Raw genomic sequence first — 13,165 nt, 5'->3', positions numbered from 1 at the left:
AAAAATAATGTCATCAACGTATACCTGTACCAGAAGAAGATCTCCATCTTGTTCCTTGATGAAAAGAGTACAGTCGATAAGACCTCTACGAAAACCGTTCTCCAGCAGATAGTGAGATAAGGTTGCATACCAAGCTCGCGGTGCTTGATGAAGACCATAAAGAGCTTTGTTGAGCAACCAAACCCGATCGGGATGGATAGGATCTTCAAAACCTGGAGGCTGTTCGACATACACCTCTTCTTCAACCACACCATGTAAGAATGCACTTTTCACGTCCATCTGATAAACCTTGAATCCTTTGAAAGACGCATAGGCTAGAAAGATTCGAATTGCTTCGAGACGTGCCACTGGTGCATAGACTTCGTTGTAGTCGATCCCTTCAATCTGACGAAAACCTTGAACGACTAAACGAGCTTTGTTTCGGATAACAACTCCGCGGTCATCCTTTTTGCATTTAAACACCCAACGGGTACCAATCTTCTTGTATCCAGCAGGTTTCTCTACGAGTTTCCAGACACCCAGCTTCTGGAATTGTTGCAGCTCTTCCTGCATTGCTTCAACCCAAGCATTATCTTTCAAGGCTTCTTTCCATGTTCTTGGTTCTTCCTGTGAGACATAACACGCGAAGGACCAGTCGTTTTGTTGCCCGGATTCTCGAATAGCTGCATACAAGCCTGCATTGTTGTTGTTTCGCAACATGTTTCTTGTTTGAACGCCACTTTGCACATTTCCAATGATGTTTTGTTGAGGATGGGTATTATGAATCCTTGTTTCTGGATTATCTGGAACTGGAACATTTATACCCAGGTTGTTGAGGTTTAGATCAACAACCAATTCAAGGCCCGGAATTGACGAAGAGGATGATGCAGTAGCCTCAGCTGTTCTATGGGCATCCACTGGAGGAGTACCCTCTGAAGTACCATGAACTGCTGTTGTAGGAGCTTCTTGATCTGCATCTAGAAATTCATCATCCTCTGAAGATTCGTTCAATTCGTTTGCATCATGAAAATCCTCATTGTTGAGAGTATTATTGTTCACCGAAGAAGATGGTTCTTGATTAACAAGAATTGGACGAACCACCGGTGAAACTGTTGCATTGTCACTCTCGAAAAACATCCTAGCCGCAGCATTTTCTTCAACGGCTTCAACATTGATCGAATTGAAAAAGTCATCGTACTCAAACATCCAAGGTTGACCCGGATTTTTGACTGGCAAAGTGTGCCTTTGTACTCTGACCTCAGACCATTCCTCGACCCTTTTAGTCTCTAGATTCCAGACTCGTAAGTTAGGGGTGGCATACCCAAGAAAGTATCCATCAATTGCTCTTGCCCCAAACTTTCCATTAGGATCGATGATTGTGCATGGAGCTCCAAACGGTTCTAGATAAGACAAATCTGGTTTCCGTTTTTGAAGAAGCTCAAAGCAGGTCTTGTTGTGTCTTTTGACTGTAAGGACTCTGTTCAATGTGTAACATGCAGAGGCCACAGCTTCAGTCCAGAATGGAATGGGTAGCTGCGACTCTACCAACATTGTCCTAGCAGTCTCGATCAATGTGCGGTTCTTACGTTCAGCGACACCATTCTGTTGAGGAGTATAAGCTGCACTAAACTCATGAAGAATACCCTTTGAAGTGCAGAACTCCGCCATGGAATGATTTTTAAATTCAGTACCATTGTCGCTACGTATCCGCCTAACCTTCAACTTATACAAATTCTCAATCTGAATGATCAAGTTTTTGATAATGCCAAAGGTTTCACTCTTGTGTGCCATGAACGCAACCCAAGAAAATCTTGAATAATCATCAGTAACCACGAGGCAGTATTGATCACCTCGAATACTCTTGTGCTTGACAGGACCGAACAAATCCATGTGCAAGCGTTCAAGAGGAACTGCCACCGTGTTGATCTTCTTTGTAGGGTGCTTCTTCTTTGTTTGCTTTCCTTTCTGGCACGAAACACAGACGTCTTGAAGATGGAAATTTTTGAGGGGAACACCATTCACCAATTCATTTGAAACCAAATGATTCATTTTTCGTAAGTGAATGTGACCCATTCGTCTGTGCCAAGAGATAGTGTCTTTTTCTGTGGCTTTGGAAACGAAACAAGTTGCTTGTGCAGACGTAGTAATAGCCTGGCTCATGTCAAGGACGTACAAATCATTTATCCTTGGAGCCGACAGGAGAATCCATTCTTTTGGAATTTTGAAGCCGGGTTTCAGCACATAACATCCATTTGCATCAAAGTGTACTGAGAACTGCTTGTCACAGATTTGAGAAACACTAAGAAGATTGTGATCAAGTTGTTGCACAAAATTGATCTTGTCAAAGCTGACAATCCCGTTAGATATCATTCCTTCACCCGTAATATATCCACCTTTATCTCCAGCAAAAGCAACATAACCTCCTCTAATAGATTTAACGTCGTAGAGAAGCTTCATGTCGCCTGTCATGTGCCTGGATGCCCCACTATCAACAATCCAATGACTACTGATAGTTCCTCCTGAAGCACCCTGCACATGAACTCAAATGAATTAGTTGGAGATGGGGACCCAAGCCATTGTGGTCTTGGGTCTCCCATTTTCATCAATGACAATAACTTCTTGTCTTTGATGGTTGGTGAATTGTGATGGTCCCCCTGATTCAGTAACCGATTTAGGTTTCCATGTCTGTTTTGTTTTACCAGTGTCTTTCTTTAAAATTTTAACTTCTTGATTGTTCGAAGTTGTAGAATTTTCTGGTTTTACATCAACAGATTGTTTTTGAACCACATCAGTTTTAATTGCTTTTTCAATCTTCTTGACCTGTTGGCGTTTCTGTTTCTTTTCCCTTTCTTTTACAAGTCGGGGATCTTGTTTTGTGGAAACAGTTGGCTTACGGTCAGTCTTGCCACGGGGATCATCAACCTTTCCTTTTTGTTTATGAAGATATGGACAATTACGAATAATATGTCCAATGGTTCCACATTCAAAACATGATCTTCGTTCTACAAACCCCGAAGAATCATGTGATCGTCTAGCCGATGATGTTGAACTTTGTGAACCCGAGGTACTAGGTTTTGAACTGCTTGGTTCATTTCTTTTCTCGACAATAGCTTTCTTGACAAAATCTAAGTTAGATTGATTTTCAAACTTTTCAATTTTGTCCGTTCCCGTCGATTTCACAAAGTTAACCTTTTTCTTCTTCTTTTGGTTCGGCTTCTTGTTAGCTTGAGCCGGTGTTTTACCTTTGGGTTTGGTGTGATTTTGCTGTGTTGGCACTGTTGGTAATTTCTTGTTACCAAATTGTTTTCGAATTTCAGCCTTTGGAATAGGAGGACACTGTGTAACTGTAACTTTAGGTCCTGCCTTTCCCAAGAACTTACTCGTCGAATTCTCAAAGACTTTGCAGATTAAGGATTGATTAACATTCTTAATGGGAAAATCTTTGTCTGAGTAAATTTTATCATCACCAACTAGAGTGTACAGCAAATTCACACTCTCCGGCTCTTCTGCAGATGAGGACTCAGTTGCAATAGTCTTAGCGGGTTGTACAGGGGGATCACATAGAATGTGATTCTCAAGAGGTATGTCCTCATTTTTGACTACCGCATCAGACTTTGCTGGGACAGTATCATCAGATTCATCATCAGACGAATCAGCATCCTCAATCACAACTGGAGGATCTTGATTCTGTTCAGCACTCACAAATGTATCTGCTGACACATCTGAATCTGAGGATACTTCCTTTTGGTATCCGAGTCCTGCAGCAAACTCCTTAACATCTAGAGGCACAGAAGGTTCAAAGAATACCCTGTCCTCTTCATCAGGCATGGCGTCATAATTATGTCTCACTGGTGGTGGACACTTCTTGTAGCCTATGCATGTGACATCTCTCTTTTCCTTCTGAACATCAATGATGTGATCTAACACATAGCTAGAGCTCAAATAACTGTCTAGCTTGAGTTGGATCGCATCACTTTCGGTTTTCACACAAGCCATCTCTTTTTGCATTGTTTCAAGACGAGAGATATACAAATTAATGTCCGTCTGTTTTCTTGAAACCATTTTTGTCAATTCAGTTTTATCTTTCTTTAATGTTTCAATCATTGACTTAAATTCTTTTTCATGGTTTTCATGAAACATGTTGGCTTCTGTGCATTTTGAGAGATCCACAGTCAATTTCTGATTGTGGAGAAAGGTCACATCATATTTTTCTTGCAAAGCGTCATGCTTACTTTGCAAGTCACTCAAATTCTCATTCACAGTAGTATGTTTGTCTTGCAAGTCAAACAAACTAGCTTGTAAAGCATCATGTTTGCCTTGCAACTCAGACATACTTTTCTCCAGATCAGCACTTCTAGCATGCAACCTAGCACATTCATCACAATTAACAGCAGTGGGTTCATCGACACATACCTGACTTGATGAACCGTCGACATTAGCCATAAAGGCTGAATGGAGAGAAGACGAAATATAGGCAGCTTGATCCACCAGAATAGATCTTCTTTGAGTTTCTGCTGCAGCTTCCTCCAAGAGTTCATCAATATCTGCATCGATTGCTGCATTCGATGTCTCACCCACATGATCATCACCAGAATTGGATGATTCTTCATCAACACTTCTACTGTACCCAGAAGAGTCTTCATCTTCAGACGATTCACCACCACTGGCAGAAGATTCTCCACCACTGGTGTGAACTAGCTCCTTCACAATCTGAGCAAAACATGCTGTTCCATCAGGAGCATCACCACCCAACTGGATTGACCAGTCACAACCTTCATCCACCTGAACCGCAAGTGCCCGGTTGGTTTGGTTGTTGACGGGTACCATGGTACGATCATTGTTTCTGTTCTGCCGGTTGCCTTGGTTTCTGAAGGGGTTTTGATTCCCGTGCTGGGCTGGCTTGGTGCATTCCCGTTTAAAGTGACCCCTTTCACCACAGTTGAAGCATTTAACGGCCTGCTTATCGAACCCATACTTGGTGTCTCGCTTACTTTCCAAGCTGGTTCTTCCAGTACTCTCCATCCAATCCTTTGCTCTTCTCACAGCACTCGCAAAGGCCCACTTGATGTCCATCAAGTCCATCTCCTCTTTATCAATCTGCCTGTAATCTTCTTGTGTCAGATTAATGTTGCCAATCTGACCTTCTATCAACCCACAGTACGCGCTCACTACAGTGTTAAGCAGCTCCATGTGTTCCTTAGCTACTTCTACACTGATTTTAGAGAAGCTTGACGTGTCGAGCTGCACTGTACTTGACTTTGATTGTTGACCAGCAGATGATGTTCCTCCATAACATGCACGTTGTTGTTGTTGAGCATGAGGAGGTGGAGGTGGTTGGATTGGATTTCCATACATGTCTGTGGTGGGAGGTGGCTTAACAGGAACTTGTATTGGGTTGCCAAAACAATCTGTGCTTGTGACAAACGCTGTCTGAAGTGGAGCATGTGGACCGGTTCTTGCAGACGAAGAATTGGAAGTTCCACAGTACATTTCTGGATTCTGTGGCAATGGAACTCTCTTCGCCTTCAATGTTTCCTCCTGATCCTTGTTTTCCAAGAGTTGCACGAATTCGTTGATATTAGTGGTTCTCAACACTCCGTTGTACTTCAGGATCTCCAAGAAACTACTCCATTGAGGAGGCAAAGCATCAGCAAACTTCTTCACAACTTCAGCTTGAGTTGTCACTACACTATAATTATCCAATTCCGTAAGCAGATGATAAAATCGGCTTGTCATATCTCCCAAGGACTCCTTATCCATACAAGTGAAACCTTCGAATTCTTTCTTGAGAAGATCATGACGCATTTGACGTGTTGCTGCATTTCCCACTCCTCTGTTTTTCAATCCATCCCACAACTTCTTTGTTGTCTTGAAGCTGACAAACTGATGGTAGATATCCTTGCTCAACGCCTGAGTGAGAATGGCGTATGCCTTCTTTTCCAGATCATAGGTTTTCTTTTTATCTTCTGGAAGATCAGCAAACGTAGCAGAATCTGAAGCAGCAACCTCTATGGCTTGATCGAAATCTGTGGTGAAACGTATCCACAGTTCCGTATTTTGACCAAGAACATATGTTTTAAATCTCTCAACCCATCCTGGATATTCATTCAAATGCATCAACTTTGGAGGTCGATTCAAACTTCCTGTTTCACTTTCGCTTAGTAGAATACTTTGAATGCTCGGAGTTTGATTCGATACCAAAGCCCATTGATTTCCCTGAGAAGAAGTTGATACCGGCGATTCAGCCCATAAAGGAGATGACCTTGTATTCGTGTATTTTCCATCGTCTGGAGCCGATGTACCCCACCATGAGGGAGTGACATTTGATCTTGTATATTCACCATTATCTGGAGCTGGATTCCACCAACTAGGATTCATGATAGATAAGCAAAATAAATGCTAAGTAAGAATAATCCGAAAGATCACAGCCGAAGGATCCTGGTCGAAGGATCTGAAATCACAGAAACTTGTTAACAATAAAATGACCACAATCGAAAGATCAATTATTGTTCGAAGGATCAACAGTACTCGAAAGATTACTGTTGAGTCTCGAACAATGATTTCGAAAGATTCAAGAGCTCGAAGGATTCTCCTTTGAAAGATCCTTATCTTTCGAGCTAAATCCTTATCTTTCGGACACTTGTCTTTCGATTAGATTCCTTTCTCGAAGGATATGATTCAGACTTCGAAGGATGGGTCGAAGGATAACAATCTTTCGAGCCTTCCTTGATCGACAGATGTCGAAGGATAGTCTTTCGATGTCGAAAGATATCTTTCGAGAGGTTCTGACACAAACTGATCTGATGTGAAAGGTTGGTGAAAAGGTGACAGGTTGGTAAGTCAACTTTCGGCAAGATGGTATGTGCAGGCTGTCCTTTCACCACCAACTTTGAAAATTTTGCCAAAAATGATCAACCTTATCCCCAAGCCAGTCACCGGAAGTTTAACCGGAATATGGCCGGAAAATTTAAAATCACTTAAAAACAAGTTTTCAAGTTACCCAACCCAACCTAGAACACTCCCGAAGGTTTAGGAACCGTTTTTCAGCTTACAAGTGCAAGAAAAACCACAAAAACGGGTGCTAAACCAAGTGTCCAAACACACCAAACACTTGAACAAACCGGTTTTAAACAAGGTAAAGAGCGAGGCTCTGATACCACTTGTAGGTCCCTCTCGGAGGATCGAGAACAAACCTAAACCTTGTTATACTAACCCACTAGCGAGTGCGGAATCCAAGCTAGTAGGCAAACCGGGATGAGACAAGTATAAACACAAACACACAAAAGTTTCACCGATTAACACTAGTTGTATTAATGCAAATGAAGGTTTCGGTTACAAGCACAATGTTTACAAATCTAACTTGTAAACTCTCAAAGTGTGTGTGTGTGAGTTTTGGACAGAATGCTCTCAAGGCTTTCTATCTCTCGGATCTGCAAATGGCAGAACTGACTCACACATACACTGCATGGGTATATATATACCCAGCCCATGATGCCAGATCGAAGGATCCGATAGATGGTCCGAAGGATCATCTATCGAGGATAAGTTGTTCGAATCATCAGCATTGACCTCGAAGGATCATCCTTCGAGGTCTAACAGTCGAACTATATCTTTCGTGCACCTCGAAGGATCAACAGAATCCTTCGAGAAGCTATCCTTCGATCAGAACATCTTTCAATATACAAACTGTTGTCCAAGTCAAACCGGAGGATGGTTGACTTGGTCAACTTACAACCCAAATCAGGACATCGTTACATACAGACCGAATACAGACAAAGTACAGACACAAGTGCACCAACATTACGTTTTGTTTTACACTATGCTCTAAATTTTGCGAGTTAACATGGTGCAACGGTGCGTATGTGGTTCAAGGTTTTTACATCGTCAATCTTTTCCTGTTTGATAGGTTTTGTCGCAAAGTGCGGTTCCTAAATCTACTTAATTATTATTTTCTATGTTTTACGTTTCGGTCTAATTTCTCCGCATTAACACACCGCAACTTCAATGTTGGTGGTTGCTGGTGATGGTGTGACATTAATGCAATTTTTTACGGTTTTACGCCCCCGCCGCAACGCGGGGACTTAATACTAGTTTATTTTAATAACTAATTTACTACATACAATACAATATACTTTCTGATGGTGTGTAATATCTTGTGTACCTAAAACACAAGGAGATCGTTTGAGAACTTTTCAACAACAATCATTAATATCTCGCACATCCACGTACACACACATTCCAATCGGTTCTTTTGTTCTTAAAAAAGAAACAGACCAAATTCATTCCCCCTTTGACGTAAACAACATCAGATCATATAATAATATAATATAATAGTAATACCCATTCTACATCAGGAAAGCTTTTGATTAGTATATAGTTTTGGTGTTACACATCACTGTCCAAATTGGCATATCATCACTTAAACAAATGAGTTACACCATTAACAAATGCCTAAATATATAGTACATGATAATTAAGAACAAACCATGCATGTACCATAACACGTGTCCGCTAGCTGACTAATCGTCTTTTACATAATAACATTCCACCACCTGAAAAATAGTAACCAGAACCTTCTTCTACGCGGACAAACAAAGATCAACATATGTTATGAAGGGATTGGACACATGTCGTTTTCAAGAAGACAAAAACAACCACTATGTATATGTTTTTAATGTTTTAGTAATAACTAATAAGACAGTGCTCTTTTTTAGATTAATATGTGTTGTCATTGAAAATATGACTTCATCTAGTCTAAGTAGTCATCATATAAGGAATGTTTTGTCGTTCTACACTTGGGGAGACATGATTTGAGAGATACTATAATTAATTAATAAAGTATAAGATCCCTGATCAGATTTGTAATTGTCATACTAAAGATTTTGAGGCCGGTCACTATCTCTTAAAGGGGGTCTGAATCTGCTGATATATATATAAAGGGGGTGTTTCAAGTTAAAAGTGCAAGTTGTGTTGTGTGAACCGGAGACCGATAAGTGGAAGAAAGAGTAGAAATGGAAGGCATGGGGTGGAGAGTGATGGAGAAAGGTTGGAGGAAGGGACCTTGGACACCCATGGAGGATAAGTTGCTTATGGAATATGTTGCATTGCACGGGGAGGGAAGATGGAGCTCGGTAGCTGGTTGCTCAGGTATGATTACGAAGTGGCCCATGTAGGATTTCATACGAGAGTGTACACATGCGTATATCCTCTCTTTGAGCTGTTCAAATAGCTCGTAGCTTGTAACTCGTTTGAAAATAGCTCAAGATTACCTTGTATATAAACGAGTTGAGCCTAGCTTGTTTGTTTATATTTTGGCTGATCATTAGCTCTAGCCGATTTGCTCGTTTGGCTCATTCAGATCAAGTAGACCATTTAAGAAGCCTAACTTTTATAGGAAAACAATTGTACACATGGAATAAGATTTTCATTGTTATATCCATCCATATTTTCGAGAAAAACAAAATTTTCAAAATTTCAATAAACGGACGAGCTGGCATAACCCAAATTTCAGCTCGTTAACATTAAACGAGTGGGGCTGAGCTGAATCATTTAACTTCGAGCCTACTTAGCTGGCTCCCTTAAGTAGTCCTTTATATCTGCATAGATCTTGATTTTGTCATTGGTTGCTAGGATTAAAGAGGAACGCGAAGAGTTGTAGGTTACGATGGGTGAACTACTTAAGGCCAGGCCTTAAGAAAAGCCAATTATCGCCTCAAGAGGAAGGGATCATTATCGAACTTCATGCTTTATGGGGAAACAGGTAACTCATGTCTCCACAGTCCACTGGCTCTACTACCTACCTAGTACCTAACTTAGATTAACTCATTTTGTGACATCTAAACCATATATATTTTCATACAGATGGTCCAAAATAGCTAGATACTTACCAGGAAGAACAGACAATGAAATAAAGAACTACTGGCGAACCCATTTCAAGAAGAAAGGAAAGCCGTTGCAGAACGAAAACAAGCAAAAATATGAAGCTCAGTTTAACTACAACCAAGACCTACAAGTTCAAGGAACAATGAACTATTCCACATCATCATGTGAATCAGAAGTGCATCCAACACCAGCCACAATGCAAGAAACTACTGCTGGCACAGGCTCGATGGTTACTGACTGGCAGCAGCAACAAAACCCGTGTATGATGGCTCAAGATGTTGCAAGGTGGTGGGAAATCATATCAGAAGATGGCTTATGGGATGACTTCATGTGGAATCTGGATCATGATTATCCAAACCAAGCTGTGATGGAACAATCATTTGGTCCCTGTTTTTGACTCGTAGCACAGATAACATTTTATGATCGTTGTCTAGGAAGTAGGTTCATTTTTATTAAAAATAATAACAAAATAATTAATAACGATACTCTCGTTATTCGTGGGAAATTCTATAATACAATACCAGTTACAAAACAAAATAAAAAGAACGTATAAAATACAATTTATATACCAAACTTGATTCACCGCGTCTTCTATGGGTACTTCAACAAGCATCCTGATAGTATCCTTGATTCGAAAATACGTCATGTTGAGTCTTCAACCTTGCTACTTAACTACTACAAAGAACATACTAAAGACGTTGAAGGTTTTTTTTTTGTTGACAATCGTGTTTGACACAGGGCCCTTAAAATAGATTTTGCACCTCTTCTAAGACCAACGAGTTTGTTTCTATGATACAACCGAAGCAGTAGTTGTACTGTCGGAGATGGCTCTTGCGCTCGAGATAGTACCGGATATAATTTGTTGTTCGTAAAAGTAGGAAAATGTGAAGTTGTGTTGTAAGACAATTTTTATAGTGTTCCTCTCTAAATTTTCTGTGGAGCAAGGATGGTTTATTGTGTGTATTTCTCCTCCTAGTTAGAATGACCCACCATGTCATTCTTATAATCACACCAATGAAGAACTCTTAAACCAAATTTAATATGTCATAAACAAGGTAATTAATCTTGTAATTAAAACCGAGTTTAATCTCTTCATAAATGGATTTTGGCGGTTGGTCAAAAATTGTCATTTTCATTCATGACAAGAGTTAAACGAGTTGACACAGTTAGACATTAAATCACTAGTATGTAGGCTGGTTTGACTAGTCGAGCGCGCATGTAGGCGAGCCTTAGCCGAACTTGCGCCACGCTTCTACTGAGACACGCCTCCTTGTGCCACGTGCCATTTGGACTAGTGCCTCCACGTGCCAATTGGAAGTCGCTACGCATACTAGGACGGCACCTAGCCATGCACCTTCCAAACCCGCGCACCCTCTGCACCATTTGCCATAGCCTATGAAACAAGCCATGCCCCCAAGGACCTCGCGCCATGTGCCGTGTATCTAACCACGCGCACATGGAAAAAAATACAAAGGCAACTCTCAAGCGGCGTTGCGAAGTGCAAAATGCGTCATCAAAGCACCACATTGCGCCCAACACCCACGTCACGCGTGTGCGAGTTAGTGTTTTAAGGTCCCCACTAGTGTTTGCCTAAAGGTAAACAATATACAATGAGTGCTTCTCCTTGCAAAACACTTTAAGTTTTATCATTCAATCTATGTGGGACTAGTTGACCAAGCTCAATCCACTTTTCTAATCTTTGGTTGTTCCAACCATACAACTTAAATCTTTGATATCTCATTTATCTTAGCTCCATTTTGGACATAGTTTGTTACATTATGATGCACTCACAACAGAGAACACAAACCACGAATAATTATTTATATAACACACGTATAAACACTATTAATGGTGTCCAGTAGTTTTACTTTTACTGGAACAACCATTTTCACCAAAATTTCTAACAATCCCCCACATGAATGGAGATTGATTAAAACACAGAAAATTCCCCGATGAAACCTCGACTGTCGAGTATTGTAGGATAGGTAAGTGTAGTCTTTGAACCTTCGTTTCGGAAGCATACTTAGTCTACTAGGGTTTTGTAGGCGTGATGTCCTTAAACAACCCCCTATTTGTGTAAACGACAATACACTTCACCCAATACTCTCCTTAGTCGGGCCATCCTCTCATTGCCTTGTCCAATAATGGTCCTGGAAACTTTCTTGGTTTTGCAAGTGCTCTAGGATTTGCGCCTCCCCACAAATCCATTCGAAGCAACCACATTTCTCTCTAACATAGGAGATTTCTCCTCAAATCATTAAAACACTATGATTAACATGATTTACACAAATCATTAACCATATATTATGCATAGTGTCACACCCTCAAAATCCACATGCGGAGTTTTACCGCGAAGCGCGCGACTGACCAAGATCAAGTCAGTAATCATGTTCAACAATTATTAAAGTTATTAAAATTCATCACAATCAACACGTTTAGTGATTAGGTTTTAAAATTCCAAAACACAGTTCAAATCAACAGCGGAAGCAAAAATGTAAAAAATCAAGACAATAGTTAAACCACATTGTTTAATAAAAATTAACATCACTAGTTTATTGCAGCCACGACACTCCAAATACTGCAAGCTCCCATGCTGCACCTAACGACCTTCAAAGCATGCAGTAGTGTGTCAACATTAAGTTGGTGGGTTTACAGTTTTAGTTAAGCGTAGAGCGTAAGTTCACATGTAAAAGCGTTTTAAGTATGACTCGGGTAGCTAACCCTCATCACATAACTAAACTCTGCAGATACCGAAAATTGACGTAGTAAGTTTTTTGCCCTCCATCAATTTCTATCCGCATTGATGTAATAGGAAAGGTCAATAGTTCACGCCCGGTTCCCAGCACGGTGCGAGGTTTGTCAGACCTAATAGCACTATCAACTAATACCCTGTCTGCCAACCCGACAAGCTAATCGGTATAATGTGCATGGACTTTCAGGATAGAGTTTTTCATTTAGTACAAGTGTACTACTCCACATCCAGTGTATAGTATGTTTCAGTGGTTCTAATCAAGGAACGTGCGTGTAGCCCCAAACCAGGGGTACCGTATGTGTTTCCCAAACTAGGGAAATAAGTGTGTTGTCCCAAACCAGGGACACATGCTTTTAGTAAAGGGTTGTGAACTCACCGTAGTTTTGTTCGGTAAGACTTAACTGCATTATAAGTTGATGTGGTCAACCATGACCTATTATGATACCCATAGGTTTATTAGTGTGTTTATGCAAAGTTCATAAGTTCTACACTCATCTAGCACACATAGCACGCAAACAAGTTGTCACAAGATATTTTACCGTGTGGTTTTCA

At 40.6% G+C, this 13,165-nt stretch overlaps 1 protein-coding gene across 1 annotated transcript; it reads left to right on the top strand.

The window, feature by feature from the left end:
* The first annotated feature begins 8,990 nt into the window (after positions 1 to 8,990).
* Positions 8,991 to 10,262, top strand: LOC110910285 (myb-related protein 305). Its single transcript, XM_022154978.2, has 3 exons — positions 8,991 to 9,126; positions 9,610 to 9,739; positions 9,841 to 10,262. Exons 1-3 carry the CDS (start codon positions 8,991 to 8,993, stop codon positions 10,256 to 10,258), a joined length of 684 nt encoding a protein of 227 aa, XP_022010670.1. The 3' UTR covers positions 10,259 to 10,262.
* Positions 10,263 to 13,165: the final 2,903 nt, after the last annotated feature.

This window comes from Helianthus annuus, chromosome 15 (genome assembly GCF_002127325.2).
Source record: "Helianthus annuus cultivar XRQ/B chromosome 15, HanXRQr2.0-SUNRISE, whole genome shotgun sequence".
Classification (NCBI taxonomy): Eukaryota; Viridiplantae; Streptophyta; class Magnoliopsida; order Asterales; family Asteraceae; genus Helianthus; species Helianthus annuus.
This window is presented reverse-complemented; position numbering and strand designations above follow the sequence as displayed.